At 58.9% G+C, this 24,935-nt stretch overlaps 1 protein-coding gene across 2 annotated transcripts; it reads right to left on the bottom strand.

Annotated features, from left to right (window-relative positions):
• Window positions 1–848: 848 nt before the first annotated feature.
• Window positions 849–24,602, bottom strand: SH2D3C (SH2 domain containing 3C). 2 transcript variants are annotated; one of them, XM_054284398.1, is made up of 12 exons: window positions 24,563–24,602; window positions 21,976–22,621; window positions 17,587–17,626; window positions 7,309–7,437; window positions 6,578–7,023; window positions 4,836–4,960; window positions 3,996–4,573; window positions 3,658–3,773; window positions 3,334–3,505; window positions 2,470–2,581; window positions 1,658–1,864; window positions 849–1,523 (listed from the first exon to the last, which is right to left on the bottom strand). In XM_054284398.1, exons 1-12 carry the CDS (start codon window positions 24,600–24,602, stop codon window positions 1,348–1,350), a joined length of 2,787 nt encoding a protein of 928 aa, XP_054140373.1. In that variant the 3' UTR covers window positions 849–1,347. The 2 variants fall into 2 exon arrangements, with proteins under 2 accessions (XP_054140373.1, XP_054140374.1); XM_054284399.1 differs by lacking the exons at window positions 17,587–17,626; window positions 21,976–22,621; window positions 24,563–24,602 and adding an exon at window positions 13,346–13,478.
• Between the last annotated feature and the right edge of the window lie 333 nt (window positions 24,603–24,935).

Here is a 24,935-nt window from a genome sequence, read left to right on the forward strand (position 1 = left end):
CGGGACCAGAAAGACCCGCCATGGGAAAGAGGCGTGACCATGCCCAAAGGGGGCGTGGTCTGTCCCGTATCGCCCCGCCTCCCACCTGGGCAGGGTCCCCGTCCCCTCTGTCCCCTCGTGCTTGGGGGACCCGCAACCCTCTCGCAGAGAACAACTTCTGAAATTCAACAAATGCAGGGTCCTACACCTGGGGAGGAACAGCCCTGAGCACGGGTACCGGCTGGGGGCTGATACAGAAAGCAGCTCTGCAGAAAAGGACTGGGGGTCCTGCTGGACAACAAGTGTCTGTGAGCCAGCAGTGTGCCCTGAGGGACAACAAGGTGGGATCCTGGGATGGATTAGAGAGAGTTTTGCCAGCTGGCCAGGGAGGTGATCCTGCATCTCTGCTTATATATATATATAAATATATATATATATACACACACACGTATTTATATGCCTAAGGGGGGGTGCCAAGATGAACCAAATGAACCAGGCTCTGCCCAGTGGTGCTGCAGACAAGAGTCAATGGGTAGAAACTGATGAAACTGATGCCCAGGAAGTTCCACCTGAACACAAGTAAAAACTTCTTTACAGTGCAGTGCAATGACCATGCACTGGAACAGATTGTTCAGAGAGGGCGTGGAGTCCACAGGGAGGTGGGAGCAGAGGACCCACTGTGGTCCCTTCCCACCTGAACCATTCTGTGACAGCACACAGCCCCCCTCAGAAGGGCTGTCTGTCACTGGGCCACCATGGGGTCTGGGGCCAGGCTCAGCATGGTGATTCCCCCCATCAGCCCTTCCCATGCTCTGCTCCCCTGGGGGGGCTCCTTTAAAGGACACCCACAGGACAGGGGGTCCCCTTGAAGAACGAGATAAAAGTTTATTGTATGTAAGAACCAAACCCATGAGGTATGTACATGTATTTACATGACAAAATGAATAAGCCTAATTATTTACAACAAGGACTGTCCTTCACAAGTCTGTACATCAAGAAGTCATCATGAAAATATATTTACACGCAGGATCCAGCAGCTGTGGGCAAGATGGAGATGGAAAAAAACAAAACCAAAGGGTGAGGCGAGGGGCACCATGTGGACCTCGGCAGGGCTGGGTGTGGAGGCCAGCGCTGGATGGCCCAGACACTGTCCCCACTCTTCAGAGTAGCACTGTGGACCGCTGGCTTGTTGTGTCCTGAAGAGGCGGGTGTAGATTTGAGGTGGCCGCTTTTCCTCCTCTTTGTCTCAAAATTGCTGACCCACGCCTGTGCCTTTCTGGGCCATCTCTCCTCCTCCTGGCACTGGGTGCCTGGTCCATTCCCTGCCCCAGAGCCACTGGTGGGCTGCAGGCTGGGAGCTGGGGGGGGTCACAGCTCGCTGAAGCGCACTGCTGGCTCCAGCTTGTGGGACAGGGCAGTGAGCACCTTGTCGAACTTCTCGTAGCGCTCAGCCTGGCTGCTCTCAGCCCCACGGCTGCCCCACAGCAGCCGCAGCTGGAACTCGGTGCTGAACACTTCCAGCAGCTCTGCTTTGCCCTGGAAACCTGCAGGAAGGAGGGAGAGTCAGTTCCCTGGGTCAGTTCCCTGGGATGGCGCCCCCAGCACCCGTGGGATGATGCTCCATCCTGGTGCTGGGATGTGGCAGAGGGAAAGGGGCTCTGCTGTCCCTGTTGCTTACCCTGCAGCTTCACCTCGGCGTTGGTGTGGTAGAGCCCACCGTGGTGGGCCACCATCCGTGCTGCCTCCAGGTGGGCCATGACCACCTCCACGCCGCTGTCAGTGGCCTCCCAGGGCTCGGGGCTTTCCGTGAGGGCATCATCCCGCTCCAGCAGGGTCACCAGGGGTATGATGTGGGGAAAGGTGGTGTTGGTCAGCGGTGGTCCTTCTGGGGAGAGAGGCACTCTTAGGACCCCACATGGCCCCATGACCTGCATCCCCCTCCCCATCTCCCTGTGGAGTGCTCGTGTGACAAACGCTGCCGTGACACCAGGCTGCCACCATGCTCCCAGGAGAGGCTCCAAGGCTCAGCTGGACACAGCAGCTGCTGTTTGTGCCTGGGGCCATTGCTTGTCCAACACCAGCCCCTCCCAGCCGGGGTTTCTGGGAAGGGAAAGCTGATGGCCATGCTCAGGCTGCATTTCCCGGGGCTGCAATGAGGAGCAGGTTTGCAGACCACAGAGCACCAGGCATTAGAGACACATGGCTTTTCATCTTTCCAACTGGCTGCCCTGTCCCTTGGTTTGGCACTCACTGCCATGCGAGCACAAGGGTTTGGCTCAGCTGCTGGTTTTATTTAGTTATGAAATGCTTCCTTGGGAAGGAAGGGGCAAACAAGGCCAGACAGGCTCTGCTGAGTGCTGGGGTGGCTCAGCAGCCAGAGGGTGTCTGGCATTGGCTGGGACAGGGTCAGAGCTCTCAAACAGTGACGCTGTGCCCAGACAAACGTGGGAAGGAGAAAGCAAGTGAGACAAGGGTAACTGCTCCAGTTACCTTTCCCTTCATTCAGGCTCTTCAGGAATGGCTTAAGCTTCTTCTCATAGAGGATTGCACCCTCGGTGTGCCGCTGCCTCAGCACCATCCAGGTCTGCTCCAGCCGGGCAATCTGAAAGGAGATGGGGCAGGTAGAGGGTGCTGGGGCAGCACAGCTTCCAGACACCAGGAGAACAGCCTGACCCTGGAGCCACAGTCCCCAGCCTTGCACTGGGGTGATGCTCCCAAAAACAGCTTCCTTCAGTGCCTGATGCTCCCAAAAACAGCTTCATTCTCCCAAAACCAGCCTCCTTCACCAGTGCTCATGGCCAGACACAGCACAGCTCTGGCACCGAGGCTGGGCTTAGGATTTCTTCCCCTGCCCGTGCCACAGGACAGCAACCTCCCTGCGTTGCAGCGGCCTTGAAGATGAGATGCAGGGAGGGGGCAGCCATTCCACCTCCTTTGTGCAAGCAGGAAGCAAGACTTCCCAGCTGGGCTCGATTTAAAATTGAATTTTAATCTCCTTTCATCTTCCAAAGGGAGCAGTGTGGCCCAGAGACGCTGCTGCCACAGCCTTGAGACTGATTTGTATTGTACCGGAGGGCAGATTCATTTCCTCCCAGGAACACAGCCCAGCACAAAACAAAGAGCCCAACCACCGAAAAACAATTGGATCCTGGCGGGACAAAGCTGTCTGCTCCGTGGAGGGATGGCTCTTCCCCTTCCCTGCCTGCATCCCAGCGGATGTGGCCCCATGCCTCCCACCCGGGGCATTCTCCCCTTTCACCCATCCCAGTGACTCTTGGGGCCTGCAGGATACAGGGATTCACTTTGAGCAGGAGCTGAGCCCAGGACATGAGCACTAAAGGAGTGTCCCCATACCTGTGTCATCTCCAGGGCGCTCATTACAGCTGCAAAGCTGAACATGTTCCCCATGGTGCTCTTCAGCTCGGCAGCCAGCTGGATGGTTTTGTGGAGCAGGGCTGCCCTCTCCTCCGTGCTGCCTGTGCAGCCCAGGATGTCCACAGCGATCATGATGGACATGGTGTGAAACCTGCCGGGGGCAAGACACAGAGCGGGGTCAGCACAGGGACAGGGGATGCTCTGGGGGCTCAGACAGTCCTGTCCCCTGGCCTGTGCCAGGCTGAGGAGGCCGTGCAGGGCAGCCCAGAGGGCTCACTCTGGCCAGGCCGTGCCGTGCCGTACCGTTCCAGCAGGTCCAGGCGGAGCTGGTGCCCGTGGGGAAGGGTGAGCAGCTCCATGCCAGAGCTCACCCCCATGAGCTGCTGCATCTCCACTGTCACACCCAATATCCGGGCCACCTGGCAAGGAAGGTGAAAGTTAATTAGAGCTTTGTTAATTGAGGAGAGGCTGAAGTGTTCTCGGTAGCCTCTTTCCCCAGCCCAGCCCCTGCCTGCCCTGGCTGATACACAAGGCAGAGCCCAGCAGGGATGCTCCAATGCTCAGGGATGCACTGATCCCTGCCAGCCCAGATCCATCAGATGGCAGCAGCACCCATCCCTCCCTCCAGGCCCTGGCCATACCAGGCAATCCACTTTGGTGATGTGTTTGGCCAGTGTCTTCACGTCCACCTCTGCCAGCAGCTCTTTGACCTTCTTTAGCACAGTCATCTCCAGAGGTTTGTTATCCAGGGGGATGAGCAGGGACTGGAAGGCAGCAGGGTTGAAGGAGGAGGTTGTTTCCATGGTGGGGGGCACAAAGCCCTTGAAGTCCAGCTCTGCTTTCAGCCTCTGCCCTGCCTCTGCTTCCCCAGAGCTGTTCTCCACAGTCCCTCTCTGTCCTTCCTCCACCTTTAGCCTCTCCACGTAGCTCTTTGCTGGCGGCTGCCTGGTGTCGTGGGCCGGCCTGTCCCTGCTGAGGGGCGAGCTGGGGTGCAGCTGGCAGTAGTGCCCCGTGTCCGGGTCGCTGTAGCTGCTCACCGAGGGAGAGGGGGAGGCTCGGGCGTACCCGTGGCAGGGAGTGGAGTGGGAGCTGTGGGCAGGGTCTGTGAGAGGTTTGCTGCTGTTCCCATGGCACAGCTGGGGCTCGCTGGACCTTCTTATGACCGGGGAGGCCGGGGTGATTCCAGATGCTTGGCAGGCATGTGGCTTTAGCCGTGTGACTGTAGGGAGCAGAGGGGACACTGATCAAAGCCTGAAGATGCACATACACATAGGGACTGCAGATGGAGCAGCCCAGGGACACGGGGCTCAGGGAAAACCCCTCTGCCCAAACAGAACCACCTGATCCCAGGACAGCTGCATAATGATGCTGAGGTCCTGTCCCTAAAGTCCCCCTCCTCATGTCCCTGCATCAAAGCAGTGCCAAGTCCAGGCTGATCCACAGCCCCACTGTCCCCAGAGGGATGGAGGGGCAATGCCTACCTGTGCTGTAGGCAGGTGATGCTGGGTTCTCAGAGATGGGGGACATGGGGGAGTGCAGGTCTTGGATCTGGTCCACGCTGACAGCACAGTTGCGGATGATGTCTCTGTGGTGGGGCAGGGACACGCTGGGGAGGGGACAGACGGCACAGGTTAGTCCCTTAAAGGGTTTGCTGCCCCAACACCTCCCTTGGATCATCACCTCCTTCCACAACAACCCATAACAGGCTCAGCAGAAGGAGAGAGCAGCAGCTCCCTGCAGCAGCTGGGAGCAGAGGGGGTCACTACCCACTGACCCCATAAACCAGAGACACCCCTGCCTGCAGGGACCCTGGTCCTACAGAGGAGAGCAGAGCAATGCAACCATACACCATGCCAAGCCAAGCTGCTTGGCATGGGATGAATTTGGTCCACTCTAGGGTGCTGTGGGGAAGTGAATCTAGCAAAGAAGTCATGGACAGTTGTTTCCTAGGGTTCTGCTGTAAAGTGGTATCTAACACTGTGTTACTCTATTTCTACCTGGGAGCTGTGTTGGGCTAGTTAGGTGTTGCTCTGACCCAGAGTTTAGGAGAGCTGGAAAGTGCCTGGAAACGGGACTTAGGAAGTTACATAACAAGCAATGAGGTCTTGGTGGGGCAGCAAGTGGCAGCCTGGTGCAAACACTGTGTGTCAATGGTGCTGCAAAACCTGCTGAGTGCAGGGAGGTTATGGCAGGTAATTCACTGCCCTCCCTGCTGTGGGTGAGGGCTGGGCTGCTGAGATGTGTTTGGTCTTGAGCACTGTGCCTCAGCAGTGGGAGGAGAATGGGACAGCAGTGGTGGTGATAAGGGATTTGGGGAAAATGTGAGTGATGAGGAAAGACTGATGGATCTGGGCTCTTCTGGAAGTCTGAGTGTTTTCCTTTTCCCAGCCACAACAGTTGGTTGCCTGTTTTCTGCTGGTGCATTCTCACCCTGCCCTTGGGCTCAGAAGGTCAGGGTGGTGAGAAAGCAGCTTGGTTCAACAACAGGCTGTGTCCTGCTGGAAGCAGGGGTAGATGGGTCTGCCCTTGGCTGCTGCTTCATGTGAGGATATGTGTGTGGCCCTGCCTTCCCTGCAGGGCTCTGGCCAGCCTGGGACTGCCAAAAGTGAGCCATACAAAGGAAGTCTCCTCCTCCACCTCTGGAGAAGCCCAGCTGGCCAAGGTTAATGTGAACAGCTCAGCTTTGTGAGGGCTGTGATCCTTCAGACTCCATCAGCACAGACCCATCAGTCTCCTCCTGCCCATCAGGCTTTCAGCCCTGCTTGGTAACTCCCTGCAAATGCTGAATGGAAAGGGCTCTGAAACTAAAAGGGCCATTCAAAACCAAACAACAAATGCTGTCTTGGTGTCTGGGAGTGACTCTCCTCTCATGTTTGCCTGGGAAAGCTCAGCTCCATGGCTCTAACAAGCCCTGACATGCTGGTAATCCTGGACTGGGTGATTGTAAAACACTCTCTGGCTTCTGGCCTGAGATGCTAAAGTCATGTCTGCTCGCTGGGCGTCTGCTGTGGTAGCTCAGCATGGCTGGCAGCCAGCCTGGGAGAAAAACCCAGTTCCAGCCGAGTACTGGTTCTTCCCCCCATGCCTCTGCTGGTCTCTCTCTTCCATCCCTGAACCCCAACCTCTGCTCTGCACCCACAGAGCAGTGACTGAGCCCACCCTCCCTCATTCCCGAGGCCGATCCTCGGCTCAGCTGAGCCGGGACGACACCACACACACTCACCTGGTTGGGCAGCCCTCAGCCCTGGTGATCTTGTCTGCGGTCAGCCCGTCTGTCATGGTGATGCTCCTCCTCTTGATGTGCCCTTTCTGGCTGGAGGGGCTGTGGGCTCCCCCGTGCTTGCCGTTGGCCAGCCCGTAGCTGGCCTCCAGGTAGCGCAGGGGGAAGGTGCGGTTGATGGGGCAGTAGATGATGGCCCCGCTCTGCTCCGAGATGGCCTTGCGGTTCCCCACGTAGAAGCGCACCAGGGCGGGCACGTGGTCGAAGCTCTCCTGCTCAAAGAGGTACTGCACGTGGCTGTGGCCATCGCTGGACTTGACCGTCACCTTGTTGATCTTGAAGTGCAGCGCCTCATTGCGCCAGCGGCACGTCAGCACGTAGTCACCCAGGCTGGTGAGCGAGTCGCGGATCAGGAAGTCACCGTTCCTCTGTACAAGGCTCTCGGACACCTGTCAGGGGCACAGGGCACAGCTCAGCCACAGCCAGGCTGGACGGACCACAGGGCAGGAGGGGATGCTCTGCTGGGGTGTTATCTGGGGCGCTGGTTGTTCCCCTTGCCCCCAGATCTGAGCCACAAGAGGGAATTTGCTGTGGGAAAATCACACAGCTCAGAGCCAATGAAGCCCTGGAGCAGATGTTTCCCAGGAGGGAAGGCTGGTGGTTCTGTGTGGCCTCCCACAACATTCCAAGTGAAGGGTGAAGGGTGCCCAGAGCCACCCCCTTCCCCATCTCACCTCCCGGGGGATGCGGCCGTGGTACCAAGCATGGCTGCGCAGGTCGGTGCTGCTCAGCTTCAGCTCCTCTTCCAGCTCCTTGTGAAGCTTTTCTGGTGATGAGTCAAGGATGTATTTCTCCTTGGAGAACTGTACAGGAGAAGAGAGAGTGTCAGGCAGTGCAGAGTGCAGGGACTGGGGAGGGAAGGGCTGGAAGGATCCCCATGTGGGGACTGTGGCACCTGCCAGGAGCACAGCTGTCCCCAAAGGCCAGGTAACTCAGCCGTGTGTGAGGATTACCGCTTGTGGCAAAGGATGTGTGGCAATGTGCCTGTTGATGGCCAGGTCCTGTCACCAGGAGCACTCAGAGGGGCACATCCCTGTCATGCCTGGCCACCCTATGCCTGGTGTGCTGCCCATGGTTGGGCAGGAGAAAACCCCTTAAACATCTCTGGGGCTGAACTGCTGTGAGAAGCACTCTTTCAGGAGGAAACCTGCATTACTGCTCCTCCTTTAAATATCTACCACAATTTTTCTTTCAAAGGGTTAACTCACTGTGTTTAGCCTGATGGCAGCATAAACAGTAATGACAAATGTAAAGGGAACCTTCTGCATTGAAATTAGCTTTTAGAAATTAGCTTTCACCAGCACTGGTGCACCTGAGCCTGGAGGATGCAATCTGCCCCCTCCTTTCCCCTGGAGAGATAAGGGATGATGGCTTCACGTGTCTGTTGGCTGGAGCCTGCCTGCCTCCCTCCTTGCCTGCTGCTGGGCCAGTGCTCCCAGAGTGCAGCTGCTGGCATGGTGGAGCATGTTTTGGGGATGGGAGCACAGGTTTGGGGCTCCTGTGTGCTTCACAAGGCCAGTTCTGTTTGACACAGTGGCTTTGAGGTGATCCTGCTGTGGCACCAACACAGCTGCGTGATGGAGCAGGGCTGGGAGCCAAGGCTCTGGGTTCCCTCCATTTCCCAGATGTGTGGTGTCCTGAGAGGGGGACACGTGTGCCACTGCCATGGACTAAAAGCCTGGATGGGGCTGCTGGGGTGCCCTGTTCCTGTGCTGCCAGGAGTGAGGGTGGCCGGTGGTCTGGCTCCCCTGTGGTGGCAGTGCCAGCTCTAAGGACGCAGTGAGGGCTGGCCCAGCTCCCAGTGCCTGTTGGGGCAGGATTCTGGTATTGTCTCCCAGGACAGGCATGGGCTTGAAGCCCTGCTGACACTGCTCTGGCACTGCCAGAGGAGCAGGCTGGCACTCACAGCTGACCCTGTGTGGTTCCCCAGAGCACAGGGGGCTGCAGCCTCACTCCAACAGCTCAGGGACTTGCCTTGGAGCTGACCTCTCTGCCCAGTGCCTCATGCTCTGTGCCTTGTATTGATTCCCTCTGCTCCTCTACTGGCTGTGAGCAAGGGAAAGTGCAGAGAACTGAGCTGCTCTCCTGCCTTTACTGCTCTTGTGGCATTCTTGGGACCCCACAGAGTCCCTCAGCAGGACTCTGACCCCAGGCCTCTCCTTGCCCAGAGATGCTCCATCCCTCCTGGTAGCTGCATTCATTCACCAAAGCAGGCAGAGATGCTGTCCTGGGGACCCTGCTCCAGCCTGGGGAGATGGAAGGAGGCAGTGGCAAAGGGCCTGTGCCCTGGACTGTGCTCTCCAGGGCTTGCCCTCACCAGCCTGGACCTGCCTTTATTCCTCCTTTCCCAACTCCTGTCAAGTCAAAGGTGGTGGCAGAGTGGAGGCAGCCTATGAAAACAGTGTGGATTGAACTCTGACTTGCTCATCCAACCATGTTTATTCTCCCTGAGAGAGGGTCCTGCTGACTGGAGCTGCAGGGATTTTTGCATTGTCCCCCCTGGCCAAGGGCTGCAGGGAGCTCAGCACTGGCTGCTGCTCTGGGCCCTCCTGCAGACAAAGGCACCGGGTGCTGCTGAGCCCGATTAAAAATAAATGGTGGCTGTTGGATGCTGCAGGGGTCCAGCTGCCTCCTGGGGGGCCCAGGCCGAGCAGATGCTGTTTCCATGGTGACAAATCCATTGCAACAGAGCAGACCTGGCCTGGCCGAGGGGTGCTGGGGGACCCCAGCCTGCAGCACCCTCTCTGTGACAGGGTTCCCCCAAACTCTGGGGCATCAAGGGACCCCCCAGGAACCTCTGCTGTTTGTGCAGGTGAAAGCCATCAGAGCTGAGCTGGGAGCAGTTTGGATTATAGCTCTCCCCCACCACCCCTGGAGCAGGGATTAGTGCCTGTTCTGCTCAGCATTGTACATCTGGGTTTTCCTCCAAATCCTCCCCATGCAAATGTGCAGGGTAACAAAAACACAAGCCCAGCTGAGCAGTGCCCGGTGTCTCCAAGCCCAGATTTGGGCAGCAGCTGGCTGGCATCCATGCCAGGAGCCATGAGCTAAGCTAGCAGGAGAGAACAGGAGGTTTGGGAGAGGCAAGGAAGGCTTTGCATCTTGCAGATGGGGGAGGGAGCCAAGCTGTGAGCAGAGAGTGTCAGGAGCCACCTTCTCCAGCCTTGTGGAGGGCTTGTCCCTTCAGCTCCTTGTCTGAGCAGCTGATTTGCATGGCCACCAAGAATCCACTGCTTGGAGTGACTGTCAGGCTATAATGGCTGGGGAGGCAGCATGAGGCTGATCACGGGGAGCCCTTTTCCTTGGTGTGATGTAACTGAGCCCAGTCCTTATTGTGAGTCTCTCATGCTAATCCAACAAGCTGCCAAAATCACCTGTGTGCTCCCCTCCTGTGTGGGAGCTGGGCTCCCCATGAGCTGTGCTGTGCAGGGCCGTGTTCCCTCCAGAGCCCTTCAGCAGCACCTGAGCTTCCCCTGCTCCATTGGGAGTGTGTCCCCAAGGAGCCAGGCTCTCAGCTGCCAGCTGGCCAGGTGCCGAGGCACTGGCACAGCCTGGCATGGCACGGCATGGCAGGGTGTGAGCGGATGTCTGAGCGCCGCTGAAATGCCGCGCTTGGCGCTCCCGGCTGTGCCAAGGGAATGTCTCACCATGCACAGCCCCATGTGAGGTGCTGCACACTGTGGGTTGGGTGTGGGGAAAAGCCTGGACTCCCATTAGCACCCCATCTTATGCTGAGCTCTAGCATGAAGAACCCCAAGGCATCTTGCAGCCAAGAAGGAGAAAATGGGGACTGGAGTGGTTCTCCAAACCAGCTGCACCAGATGAACCAGCTCAAAATGTGCCAGAGATGATGCCAAGCTTTGCTTGAGGAATCCCAACCAGCAGCCAAGCTGGCTTGGCTGGAGAAAGGAGAGTGCCCTCATGGGCTGTTTGACAGTCCTGGGGCTGGGGAATCCTCTGGAGCAGCCATGAGGAGGCAATTCCTGAGGCTCTCCAACCCTGCCTGCTTCCCTGACTCTCTGTGCTGCTTTCCTGATGGAGGATGTGCTTCCAGCTGAGTGGCAAGGACTGGAGCTGGTAGTGGAAGGGTAAGAGCTGCAGGGATGGAGGGTGCTGATGCCTGTGGTGTGTGTAAAACCAGCAGCTGTCACTCTGCCTGCTCTAAGGAGAGCTTCAAAGGCTGGCATTTGGCTTTCTATCCTTGCAGAGGAAATCTTATGAAACTGGAGTGATTTCCATGCTGCTTTCCTGCTCTTCCCTCCCAACCTGGAGGAGTTGCAGATGAGGATGAAGTCAGCTTGGAGAGCAAGGTGTACTCACACCCCACCCTGCTGATAACATCTGACTAACCCCAAGGCACCAAGCACATCTGTTCTCCCTCCTGCTCATGCTGCCTACCCTGTGCTGGGAGCATGGCTAGGGAAATCCCAGCTCCTTCTGCAGTTCTCCACCCCTGCTCTGGCTGCTGGAGCAGCTCTGGGGCCTGGGAAGCAGAACTGTGAGGAAATGGAGTAACAAGCCATTGGGAATAGGTGTCTGGGGAAAGACACAGCCTTGCATGAGGGGTCTTCTCTGCCTCCTCCACACCTGGCAATGGGCTACTTCAGTGGTGTGTTTTGGAGCAAACATCCTTGCATCATCATGGCAAACCCAAGAACCATCCTGCCTGACTGATGCAGGACTGCTGCAGGACTTACCAGTCCAGGCACCACCCAAAAATGATTACTCCACCCTGTCTGACCATGAGAAAACCCCACCATAAACAATGCCCAGGTTGTTATGGGCTTGCTCTCAGTTTGCATGTCCTGCTGTGAGCCAGTCTGTCCTGCTGATCTTGATATCCATATGGAAAAGAAAACCCTTGTTCCTCTGCTCTCTCTTGCAATGAGGCTAAGAACCTAAATGGCTTCTGAGAAGGCATCAGCCTATCTGTCATCCCATAGGTGACTGAAGGCATCTCTTGGTTATGTCACATCTCCATCAGTCCCCACTGAAGGCAAATCTTGGCTCAAGATCTTTGTTCTGGAGTTCAAAGACCTTCCTAGGACTAGTCCTGGCTACCCTCATGCTCTCCTCTCCCCTTGCCTGTGCTCCTTTGTGGCAGCTCTGGAGCAATTCTATCTCACTGGCAGGGGTGGGGTGCAGCTGGGGTTGATGGCCAGGAACATCTGGGTGCTCTAAGGTGGGACAAGCACCCCAGGTTGCGTGGCAGGGCGGTGGAGTATGCTGCTACTGCTACCCCGGGGGCGCAGCTCTCCAATGCAGTGATGGTGTCTGTGTGTATACACACATTTCCATCCATCTATATTTTACTTATCTCACTCCAAGACGGCGGCAGCGGCTGCTGCTGCATCCCTTTTCGGAGCTGCTATTGGCCAGAGATGATGTCAGTGCTTCCCAGGCTGGGTGCACCGCCATTGGCGGTGAGCAGGGATGCGGCTGTCAGCTGGAAGTGCTCCAGTCATTCATGGGGACTTCAGTGTGTGTTTGCTGGGCACGCTTGGACACAAATAGATGGTGAAAGATCTGGCAGAGCCAGGTGAGCACTTAGGGCTTCACTTTTAACTCTTTCCGGGGTTGGGATGGAGTGCCCTTCATCCCTTCTCACATCCCCGCACGAGAGCCAGATGCTCACCTGTCCCTGCCTTGTTGTGGCAGCAGCTGGCTGAAAGCAGCCGCTCACCCCCTGCAATGTGCAGCCCAAGGGCATGTCCCCGTGTTGCTCAGTGGCCTTTGGACAAGTGGAAAAAGCTCTGCTGCTTTTCCCTGTTCACCCCCACCAGCAATCAAAATCCCTGGCTTTGCGCTGAGATCAGCTGCAATCATGACAAGACTTGAAATGCTGCTCCTGGGCTCCGTCTTACCCAGAATAATCTCTAAAGCTCAGCACCCACCTCACTCAGCAGGAGTACTGAAAAACACTGCCAGCTCTCTTGGCTGCCGGCTCCCTTCTAACTTGCAGCATACTAAAGCTCGTGCTTCAGACCAGAGCCTGCTTGGCTCCTGCAGTCCTAAACACCTTTGCTCTCAAACTCAGTAAATGAGGGAACCAATTCCCACCACCGTGTCCCCCTTGTGCAAATGCCAGAGTCCAAAAATAGGACACCTAGACTTGTGCCCAGACAGTGGCAGTGCTGGAACCACCACAGGACAGGTGACAGATGGATCCCAGCCTTCTCCCACCAGTCAGACCTGTGCAGTGCAGCACAGAGATGAAGACCCGGGCCAAAAAGCTGAGTGTTCATCTGGGCTTGATCTCCCTCCTGTGCTCAGTGATGCTCCGGGCACATGCCACCTTTTGGGGGATGCTAAATGCTCCCCTTCACGAGGTCTGCTGCAGGTGAGGGCTGCCTGCAGAGACTTTTCTGCCTGTCAAAGCGCTGGTCTGGCTCTGCTGGTGGCTTTGGCTGCTCGGTCCTGGCTGCAGGGGGGCCGAGCTGTGCCTCCCGACCCGGCGCTCGGCTCACCCCGCGCTCGCTGCCCGCAGCAGCTCCGTGTGAGCGGGGGCACCGCAGGGCTCCCCGGGGAGGCTCCCCCGCTCTCCAAGCAGCCCCCGGCGGGTGCGTGGCCGGGGGTGCCCCGCACGCTTCCCCTCCCCGTGCCCCCGCCGCCTTCCCCACGCGTGCGGCTCCCGGCGGGGGCTCCGCGCCGGGCTCAGGGCAGCAGCCGGTGCGCTCCCCCCGGTGCGCTCCCTCCGCCGCCCCCGCTCACCTGCACCTGCATGAAGGAGCCGCGGTAGAAGCAGCAGGCGGCCGCGGACAGGGCGCTCCACAGACTGCACCGCTCCGTCATGGCGCGGCGCGCCCGGCGGGGGCTGCCCCGGCCCGGGCTGCACCGCCGCTGCCTCCGCCGCCGCCGCCGGGCTTCAATTTCAGCCGCTTCCCCGATTACCTCATCCCTTGTCGGCTGCGAGGGGCGGGCGCGGTGAGGCGGCTCCGCCCCGGCCCGCCCCTGGGGGCCGCCCCGGCTCCGGGGAACCGAGAAGCGGCACCTCGGGGGGCAGCGGGACCCCGGCTGTCCGCGCCCTGCGGGGGAACCGGGAACCGGCTCCTCCGAGGGGAACCCACGCTGCCATGGCACACGGGGAGCCGCCATCCCTGAGGGGATCGGGTACTCCGGCTGCCTGTGCTCTGAGGGGAACGGGAACCGGCTCCTCCGAGAGGAACCGGCACTCCCATGTCGCAAGGGGAACCGGCATCCCTGAGGGGATCGGGCACCCCTGAAGGGAAGCGGCAATCCTGTGTTGCATGGGGAAGCAGCATCGCTCAGGGCATCGGGCACCCCAGGTGCCTGTGCCTTGAAGGGAACCGGCACCTCTGAGGGCATCGGGCATCCCCGAAGGGAACTGGCACCCCGGTTACCGTGTCCTGAGTGGGGCTGGTTCCTCTGAGGTGACCCAGCTCCTCAGAGGGGAACAGACACCCCTGAGGGGAACCAGCATCTCTGGCTGCTGGTGCTCTGAGAGAAATTGGCTCCTCTGAGGGGATCAGACACTCTAAGGGGACACAGCACCCCTTTTTTCCCCATCCCAAACCTGCCTGCTCTCCCCAGTGATGCCTGTTGGTCAGGGGCAGCCTTGTCCCCTATTGCCCATCCTGTCTTCCTTCAGCCCCACATGGTGACACCTTTCTGGGAGATACACCAGTGCCCACCTCGCTGGCAGGGAGCCAGCTGCCTGTTTCCTGTGTAGGCTGTCTCTGACTTGTGTTTAATTAAGGCTCTGCTTCGGTTTAATTAAGGCCACAGTATCACGTATGGGATGTGCAAGGCAGCACTGATGACTCAAAGCACTGCTCCAGCCTTGACTTTTGAATAAATCCCCCAAACCCTGCCTGAACCCGCTGTGGGGAGCTGTGCTGGAGACAGGCAGGGGCTCCCTCAGCCCTGGCAGTGACAGGGACCTACACCTTGCTGCTCTCCCTCCACATCTGTCCTGCACTGCACGGCCTGGATTTGGCTGTGCTTCAGTGACTGGGGGCTTCACCCTCCCATCTGCAAAGCGTGTCCCGGCCCAAGGAGGAGCCCCACGCCTCCCAGGCAACACTGTGACCTCGGAGAGGTATTCCTGCTGCCACCGAGCACAGAACCCTGCAGCCTCCCTGCTAATTAATTCAAACGAGCCCCTCACATCACCAGGCAAGGAGACAGCATCTGAGGCTGATGAGACACAGGTCTCTGCTTGAGCAAGCAGCCCTTCTGCACAGAACAAAGAGCTCAGAGGCGCTGGCCGGGCTCTCACTCTGCCCCTGGATTTGCAGGGGAGAGAGCAGACAGGAGAGCAGCACGGCTGAACAGCAGGAGAGGGCTGAGGCATGGGAGGACTGGTGGCAGCACACAGCCTGGGGGCAGGGAACATGGGGCAGCAGGTCCCACGGGTCCCACGGGTGCCTGCAGCCCCACCAGCATGGGCAGGGACTCTCCTCCTCATCTCCTGCCTGGGGACAGAGCAGATGGCACTGTGCAGGGACATGCTGCTCCAAAAAGATGCAGTGGTGAATCATCCTCCTGCCTGGGCTTCTCCCCTGTGATGGAGCTTCTCCCCATGGTTTCCTACCGAGCCCTTCACCAACAAGTGAGCGGGAGCCTCACGGGGTGCTGCAGGGTGAAGTCCTTCAGCTGTGACTGTGCTGCCCCTCCTCACAGGGAAGCTGGAAACCCCTGACTGAGCTCTCACAGGACGTGTGACAGCTTTACTGCTCGCTGCTCTCCTGAAGGGTAACACCTTTCTGCAGCTCCTTCACCTGCACAAAGGGCAAAGCTGGGGTGGCTAGGATGTTGAAATAGAGAGCTGGGTGTGCAGATCCCCAGGCAGCTTGGAAATAACAGCCCTTAGGCTATTATTAAAGCACATTAATTACCAAGTGCTTATTGATCCTGGCTTTCCAACCCTCTCTAGCTCCCGGTTGCACATCCAGTCAGGCCAGGCTTGATGACGGGAGCACCAGCCCTGGCTGTTTTGCAGCTGAAGCTCAAGGATTGATGTTTGGCAGATCCTTGGTGCCCACCTGGACAAAGCATGTCAGCTTTTGCTCATGAGGGCTTTGCAACACATCCTCTCCCTCTTCCTGACCTTCTCCTTCACCAGCTCTTTTCTTCCTGTCATTCCTTTGCTCACCCCTCACCAGTGTTTCCCTCTGCTTGTTTCCCTCCCAGCTACACCAACCAGCAGCAGATCCCATCCCCATCCTCCCTTGCTCCAAAGGCAGGTACAGCAGCCTCCTTCCCACCCCAAATCCTGCAGGATCTGGGGCTGGACACTGCTGGGTGCTGAGCACCCTGCAGCTGCACGGGCTGCCAGCCAGGCACAGCGCTGCAATCAGCTGGAGTGTCCCTGTCATCCCGGTCACTCACACTCTGGATAATTACTGATCTGACTAAAATAGCTGCTGTCACTGCTGCCATCAGTTGCTTCTCTGACCAAAGGGAAGTGGTGTATAAATCACAGCCCGTGGGCTGTTTCTGGACACCACAGGGATGGATGAGAAATAAAGGCCAGATAGATCAGGTCTGGGATCTGACTGGATGGTAGGCAATTTTCCTGGCTCACCAAAATGTATTTGATCCCAAAGGCAGAGCCACATCCATTGCTCCCCACCTGTATTGCTTCAGTCTATTAAATCATGAGCCATAAAACGTGTCCATCTCTGGGTGCACACACTGACAATGCCAGGGAAAACACCCCCAATTATTCTGTTCCTCCCCTCACCCCCTCCTTGCCCTCACAGGACTTGCCTGTGTGAGCAGGAGTTTCTCTGCATATCCTGAGGTCCCCATACCAGGGCCCTGCCCTGCAGAGGCCAGTGTATTGGCTTTGCAGGGGAAAATGAACTAAATGAACTACATCACAGCCAGACCCAATGCGCCCAGTCAGAGCTTTGTTGTCCTGGCACAGGTCCCATTCCAGCCCTGTGAGCTCCATTCTGCCAGTCCCACATGGCTTTAGGGCACAGAGAGGAGAGCTTCCCACCCGCAGGGTCACTCTGCTGCACAACAAAAACCTCATCTGACCCCACTGCCCACAGGCTGCCAGTGCCAGACTCCACATGTGGGGTCCTCATTAGCCCCAGGGATGGACATGACCCCTGTTGGAGGCAGCAGATGAGCTCAGGGTCCAGCCAGCTCTCTCCCAAGCCTGCCATTTGGTGCTGCCACAGGGGCTTCCCACATTTCCATGTCTGGCTACAGCCACCACCAGGAGCCCCAAGTCCAAAAAATGAAGGTGCAGGGCTCTGCTGATTAGACCACCCAAGCTGGGCACCTCAAGTCACTTCTCAAGAACCCCATGTGCCCAGTGGCAGACTAGATTAGATTCCCACTGGGCAACTGGACTCAGGAAGCTCCAACTCTCCTTAAACAAACACCCCAAAGGCCATGCCATGGCAGTGACCACTTCAGTGGGTTTCAATGCTTTGTGCCCAAACTTCACAGCACCCCTGCCACCGCTGCTCTGTGCCTGCCCAGTGCCCCATCGTGCCAGCAGCCTCCTGCAAAAGGGCCGCTCTCCTCCAGAGCCAGGCGCCTCACTAATGAATTTCTGGCCAGACATGAAGAGTCCTCAGGAATGTTAATAGTTTGCTGGAGGATAAGCAAAAGATTTGGAGAGATTTACACCAACTTTCATGTGACAGCCACGAAAGTGGCTCAAACCCTTCCGTTTCTTGACGTGGGGGCGGAGGGAGGAGGCTGCGTCTGTGGGCGTTCACAAGGAGCTGGGAACATGAAATGCAAGCAGCTCCTGTGGGAACAGCACTGGGGCGACCACGTAGGGTTTGTGTCTCCTCTGTCTTCCCTGGCCTTGCCAGAAATATCTTCCAGGGGCAAAAAGAGAGAGGAGGAGGGGTGCAGAACTGAGCAGCTTGCTGGGGTAAGACCTGGGCAGTTCCAGGGCCACCATCCCCTCTCCACCCCTGGCACCCAGCTGGGACGGGATGAGATCACACTTTGTGTCTTACCTTCACGTATTCGCTGCCAGACTCCAGGCCATCGTGGTGGCTAAAAGGAAGAGGGACAATAAAAATACATCAGTAAAGGGCAGTAAGTTGTGACATGCAGGTCAAAGGCAGTGGTGGCACAGCTGGGGGAGTGGGGCCTGTGCCCCTTGTCTTGCCACGGTGCCAAGAGCATGGCCATGGCTTTGGGAGAGGTTCCCAGGGCCCCAGCACTGTTCCTGCCTACTCTGTGCCCACTCTCAGCACAGGGCTTATCCTCCCTAATGCGATCAGGGCAGAATGAAGCCTTTTTAGAGGATCTCGCCCCAAATCGGCTTGGGACCCTGTGAGCTGAACCAGGGAGACCCAGCAGCCGGGCTGGGGTCCCTGCAGGTCACAGTGCTGGGGGATCCATGGCCAGGGGGAGCTCCTGTTCCCTGGCAGAGCTGCATTCCCAGTGGGCAGCAGTTGGGACACACCACCCAGACAAGCATTTTTGACTTTATGGCTTTGTACAGAATTCAAATTCCCACCAAAGCTAGGCCTGAACTTTGATGTCCTGACTGGGACTGCTTTTCATGCTCTTAGGGGTCCAGATAAGTGTCCATATGGAAGAGTCCCAGAGAAACAGAGAGTTCAAAAGGAGACAGGCTTTAACAGCCTGAGCTGGGATAGGCTACCTTGAGGTCTCACCTTTCTGAATAAAACACAAAAATCCAGATGTCTTTAACCAGAATACAGAACCTGTTGCCTCTCCAGTGGCAAGCTTGAGTATGGGCATCCTGCTGTTTGCCAAGGTTGCTTGCCTGGGCACAAGGCAGCAGCAGGGGCCTGGGGATGGCAGGCTGACACACCAGGACAGGCAGCTGCAACTAAGGAATAACCAAATCCAAGGTCATCATAGACCTGGGATGTCCCTTCCCTGCCAGGAAGGGACACATACGTCAGACGGAAACTGCTGAGGGTCCTGCACACAACTTCTCCCTGAGACCCACACTGGGAGCAACCCTGGGGAGACAAACTCCTCCTCTGTGGCTCTCTCCAGGTGGAAGGTGGTGCCTGGTGGCCTCCCCAAAGGGAAGCAGGGACAGCAGAGGCAACCATTGCCAGGCATTTTTCCACAGGACATCCCCCACGGCATTACAGTGGGCTGTGACAGAGTCTGCATCAGCCCCTCGTAGTGTCCAACCATCCAGAAGACAATTCCCACTTCTGGAACCCTCGGATATCTTTAAAAAAGGTGCGGATGGGCACCTCATGCGTCAGTTTCCCCCTCTGTAGAGCTGACTCCAGGGAGGTTTTGGCTGCCAGAGGGGTCTGCAGGGAGTGTCAGGCAGTGCCTATGGGAGCAGCGTTTCTAGTGCCTCACGCACGGCATTTAAGGACACGCTTTAGTGCTGAACACAGCAGGGCCGGGTTGACTTTTGGCCTCAATCTCAGTGGTATTTTCCAACCTTAGCAATTCTGTGATTCCCCAAGCCCACAGTGCAGACCACATCCCCTGGTGTCCAGCTTGGGAAGGGGGGAAAAAGGGGCTGGAAATCAAGCCCATACTTTTTTGGAGGTGAAGAAAACAGCAGAGCGTGTGAGAGCGGGATGCATGCAGACTCCCCCGGGCAGCTGCGGGCTGCCTCTCCAGCCTGTTTGCCCTTCACACGCTGCAGAGCCGCCTGGTGCTGCGAGAGCCGTGAGAAAAACCCGCAGGAGGACGGGGGGCCTCTGGGCAGGAAGTCGGGAGCATGGGAGCAGCTGGGAGACGCTGGAGAGCCCGAGCAGGAGAGGCCCCTGCGCCGGGGAAGGGCAGCAGCTGGGACCGCAGCCCCCCTGGTTCTGCACATTCCTGGAGGAAACGGCATTTTTGGGGGCAGACGAGAGCCTGGGAGAAATTCCAGGGCTGCCTCTGGAGCGCGGCCGTGGCTGAGCTGCTGAGACCCAGAGCTGCAGCGATGGAGTTGGGGAGTGGGGGCTCGGTGGGGTGGGCTGGGGAAGGCATCACCAGCACTCACAGATGTGCCAAGCTCCGGGCTGGCTGCTGGGAACAGGCCAGGAGGGTCCTGTGAGTCCAGCCCTGGTTTGTAGCCGAGGCTCTGCTTTCCTTGGGACGCCGGTGCAGGCTGAACCCCGGGGGAACCAAATGTGGGCACCGTGCCTCAGTTTCCCCCTCTGTGGAGCTGCCTCCAGGGAGGTTTTGGCTGGCAGTGCAGGGAGTGTCAGGCAGTGCCTGCGGGAAGCGGCGTTTCCCCTGCCCTGTGCACGGCCACGCACGGGGAAACCGAGTCACGTCCGCCCTGGGAGCTGCCAGCGGCCACCTCCCGTTAGTCAGCGTGTCCCTGCCGGAGCCACGGCCACCGCCTTGCTCTGAGAGGCTCCACAGGCCGCCTGCCCCTCCCTGTCCCACACAGCACAGTTCCCCCCTCACAGGCCTGGTTCTGGGAAAGCCCTCTGCGCCGGAGCATCCTCACCCACCCTCTCCTGGGCACTGTCCTCACCAGAAATACTCCAGGTGGAAATGTGCCCCAGGGCCAGATTTGTTTCCCTCCCCCAGGGAACATGCTGCTGGCATGGCCTGGCAGGAACAGGCTGTCCCCAAGCCCAGGGATGTGCCTGCACAGGAGGAAGGGCTGGGGCGCAGCTCTGTCCCGGTCCCACTTCCTCCCGCTCGCCCCACAGCAGGGCCTGGCCTTGGGATGGCTCTGGCACGGCTGTTCCCTGAGCCAGGGGCTGTGGCAGGGGCTCCTGGTTAGAGTGTGGAGCAACAGACATAACCCTGATGCCACGACCTGCTCTGGTCACCCTCGTGCCTCAGTTTCCCTGGCAAGCAGCAAGGCTACACCCATCATCGGGGAAACCCCACAGGATGCAAAAATGCATTTGACCCCCAATTTTTGGGAACCCATTATCCAGATTCAAGACGCCCACGTGACCCACCCATGTCCCACTGCTGCTTGGCTCCCAGCCACACTGGCTTGGGATCTAAGGAATTTCTGGGAGACACAGGGGCTGGGTGAGCCCTCTGCAGCCTCCTTGGGGACTCTCTGCCACTCTGTGCTCGCCAAAGGATGCGACAGCGCCAGCAGCCCCCCAAACCCCCGGTCGCAGCCCCTGGTGCGGCTCCAGCAGCTCTTTCCCTGAGGAAAACACCACCCCGGGCCGGTGGCCTCGGCACCGAGCAGGGCTCAGCTCCGGCATCTGCCTCCAAGTTTGTGCCCGCCCCAAGCAAATCCCCTTGGCAGCCTGTCCCTCCCCATCCCCTCCGCTGTGCCGGGGTGCTCGGGGCGGCCGGGGGGCCAGGACCCCTTACCTGCCCTGTCCCAGGGTGGGAAACCTCCTGCCCAGCGCTGTCATGGGCCCGGGGATGGGAGCGGCTCTCCCGCGCTCTCCCGCCTCGCACTGAGCGCCGCGACTTCGGGGCGCGCAAGGCGGTGGCGGACCCTCCTCCTTCCCGTGCCGGCCCTCCTCCGGCCCACCCTTCGGGCCAACAGCAGTGTGTGCTCCGCTCCCACCGCCGGATTTCTCCTCCTCGCCCCGCTGCCGGGACCACCCGGAGCTCCGGAACGCTCAAAGTCAGGAAAAGGAGCCCCCGGCCCCGGGGCGGTGCAGGGGAAACAGGGACATCAGGAGTGCACAGAGTAGAGACAGGCCAGGGAAAGCGGGAGAAATGTTTTCGGGAGAAATTTGGGGTCGCCTTTGCCTGTGTCCCCCCCAGTCCCGCACACTCTGCTGGGCTGGGGTCGCGTTTGGCCCCTTACACCCAGAGATGCCGTGGGGCTGGGGGATAAAAATCCCACTGGCTGATTCTGCGGTCAAAACCCTCCAAAAAATCAATCTGTCCGTCATCTCAGAGGGCTGAACCTCCAAATTCCCCCGGAGGGGGAGACTGTGGCTGGAGTGGGGGGATTTGTGCCTGGAGTGGGGGGATTTGTGCCTGGAGTGGGGGTTTACTGATGAAATGGGGACGGAGTGTTTGGTTTCAGGATTTGCCCCTGTGCCTTGGGAGAGGCAGTGCTGCTCGGCAGAGGGGGAGAGGACAGAGGTGGTGGAAAAGAGGAGAGTGAGAGGAGGAGGAGGCTGTAACAGGCTGGTGTGAGCTCTCCGCAGCAGCAGCACATCCCGGTGCTGGAACGCGGCCGCCGCAGGACAAAGAGATGCCGGGGCAGAGCGGGGCTGCGAGATGTTTCCAGCCCGTCCGGAAACGGGAGGGAGCAGAAATCCCACAGGAAACCTCGTTCCCATGGAGCCGCTGACCTGAGCCCGCTCCAGCTGTGCTGTCCCACCGGCCAGGTGCATCCCGCTGGCACTGCGGGCACGGGGGAACATGGCAGTGACCCTGGTTTGTCCCAGCCCCCTCCTCTTGCCCTGGAGGGGCAAAAGGGGGGTCTGAGCAGAAGGCAGAGCAAACCCCAAGGGCTATACCTGTCTGGGGAGATCTTGTCAGGATGCTCTTGTCCCTTTTCCAGCAGATCCCCATCAGTGGTGTCTGCTCCAGCTGCTGTGTCAGGGCTTGTGGTTTGGCTGGGGTTTGGAGCCAGGCTGGAGCTTGGTGCCTCTGTCCCAGGGCAGGAGACATTTCCTGCAGGCTCCTGGTCTGTCCTGGCCATTGCTGCCTCCAGGGTGTCCCCAGGTTCAGCTTTTTCCTCCTCCTGCTCTGCTTCTCCAGCAGCCGAGGGTGAGTCTGTGCCATGGTCAGGGCTGCTGGACACGTCAGGGCACTTGAGGCTTAAGGGGACCAGGGCTGTCTGGGGGGTTTTGTTGTTGGGAGTCCCTTTGTCCCAGCAGTTCTGGCTGCTCTTGTCTTTGCCCAGGCTCTTCCCTGCCTTGCCCAGGTTGACCCTGGGCATGGTGCCCATGTGGGAGTACATGTTGGATGACTGGGCATAGGAGCCAGGGCTCTTGGGCACGGTGTTGAGATCATCCTGGGTGCTGTCAAAGGGCTCTCCCAGGAAGCCATGGGCAGGTGGGAGATGTGAGCTGAGACTCTCGGGGTCCACAGAGGTGCGCCGGAAGGTGAAGGAGCGGGGGATGCTGCTCAGGCTCCCAAAGCCTTTGAACTTGAAAAACTCTGGCAAGGAGAAAGGAATGATGAGTGTGGGGTTACTGCTGTGATGATGGGAGATCCCAGAGCCCCTGATCATGGGCTGGGGTGATCATGGGGCTCTTTGCAGCCTTGTGTTACACCCACATCTGCAGGCCCAGCTTGGCACGACATCGCTCTGCTCTGAGGTGTATACGATGCTGCTTGAGGCATCTCTGTTGGGTACCAGCTAACTCTGCCCTGGTCCCTTGGGGAGCAGAAGTCTCCTGTGCCTGGCAAATCTTGCAGCTGCATCTCCCCACCACAACTGAGGGGCGGAGGAAACACCCAACCCCGTGAGCAGGCAGCTCTAGAAATTATTTCTGCCTGCCTACTGCCTCCAGGGGACTCTGGGCAGGGCTGTGCTCATCCCCACAGCCTCAGGGCAGCCCTGCAGGATGCAAGAACTGGGACACCCGGCATCTCCCCAGGGAATGGGGGTCCTGCAGGCCCTGACCTGCCCCCATGTGCGTGTCTCGCCAGCACGGTGAGCAGGAACCAGCCACGGGTGCTGCTGCAGGCGGGAGATAACCTCCCCACTTCCTCACCCAGCCCCTCGCCTGCTCCAGCTGCCACCTGCAAGTGCTGAGCACGAACATGTTCGCCAGAGAAGTATTTATAACTCCGGAGGGCGGCTTTGCATTTCACACCTCAGCCCCGGCTCAGCCCTGAGCGCCCCTGGATGGTGCCGGTGTCAGCGCTCGGGCTGAGCCAGCCTGTGGCTGCAGTGCTGCTGAGCAGCGCTTCCCTGCGTGCCTCCGGGGGTTTTGCAATGCTGATGTTGCCCTGGGGCTCTGCGAAGCTCGGCGGATTTGCTGGGGCAGGAAGCGACACATTGCAGAGGTGCTGAGCAAGGACTGGGATGTCCCAGGCTGCTCAGCCCTTGGATTCCCACATTGCAGAGGTGCTGAGCAAGGAGCGGGGTGTCCCGGGCTGCTCAGCTCTTGATTCCCACCTCCACTTGCCACCCATGGGCTCTGCAGGGCATCCCTGCAGCTGGAGGAGCTGCATCCCCAAAGCCCCTCTGCGAGGCACAAACCTCATGGCCTGAGTGCAAAACTGCTTTGTGCTAAACATCCATCCCCTTGGGATCCAAGCATCTTCTGCTACCTGCTGCTCCTGGGGCTGCTGCAAGGTGGGAAAGGCAGCACTGGGGATTTTCCCCATTTCCCCAGCACTCCACCACAAAGGAAAATCCCAGCTGGGATGGGGATTGTGTTTGGCCAGTGCAGGGGTCCCGGGGGAGGGGAGGGACTGGCCCCCCTCTGGCGCCAGCCCCAGGCAGGAATGCAAGAGAGCACAGGCAGCGCTGGGAATGGGGTGAAGGCCACTGCAGCTGCCCCCGGGGCTCTGGGGGAAGCTGAGGTCTGTGAGAAAGTGCAGAGCTCGCTCCCGGTGGGTATCGAGCACTTCCTCCCTGAAGAGCCAGTGGGAATCCATTCCCAGGCTCCCTCCCCTGCTCCTCTGTGTCACCCCCATCCCTGTGCTGCAGGAGCACCCTGGGCTGAGGGTCCCAGCCACCCCTGGCCCCCAGCACCAGCTTGTACCCAAGCCATGCACCCTGAAAGGTGTGATTTAAGGAGTGAAGACCCCCAAACCCTGCTGTGCATCCCTCTGGTCACATCCCAGCATCCAGCACAGGGCTGGGCTGCAGCACAGTGGTCCCAGTCCCAGCACCCAGCACCTGAGCCAGCACCCAGCCTTGTGGATGGAAACCTCCAAAGCCCCTCACCCCAATGAGCTTTCTAATGAGGGCAGAGCCTGTCACAGCTCCAAACATCCCTGGATGGGATGATTCCATCCCTGGATGGGATGACCCAGAGAGCCTGTGAGCACACACTCAACACCAACTCTCTCACATCCTCCTACCCACCGAGATGTCCAGGTGAGCACCCCATTGCCCACCCTCCCTGTCCTGTGGCCACTTACTGAATTTCTTGAAGCCCCGTCGTTTCTGGCCCTCGGCCATGGCCGCGCTGCTCGGAGGCCGCAGGGACCGAGAGGGACAAGTCTGAAACTGTGAAGCCGTTCCCTGCCCGCTCCTCCCTTCCTGCCCCCCCTGCAGTCACTCATCGCTCGCTCGGCGCTTCCTCCCCAGTGCTCTCCCCTGCTCCCTGCCCTGTTCCTCCCCAGTGCTCTCCTCACCACTGTCCCTGCCTGCCCTCATGCTGTCCCCACAGCTCCTGCACTCCCTGTGGCTGCTCACACCTGCCTGGCTGCTCAAAAGTCACCTCAAAAAATCCCTCCCCGGTTTGGGGATGTCTGCCAGATGTGCGCAACCAAAAACCTCTGGGTGCTGGCT

Source organism: Melozone crissalis, unplaced genomic scaffold (genome assembly GCF_028551555.1).
Source record: "Melozone crissalis strain CALT ecotype California unplaced genomic scaffold, PUWL_Pcris_2 ptg000041l_1, whole genome shotgun sequence".
Classification (NCBI taxonomy): Eukaryota; Metazoa; Chordata; class Aves; order Passeriformes; family Passerellidae; genus Melozone; species Melozone crissalis.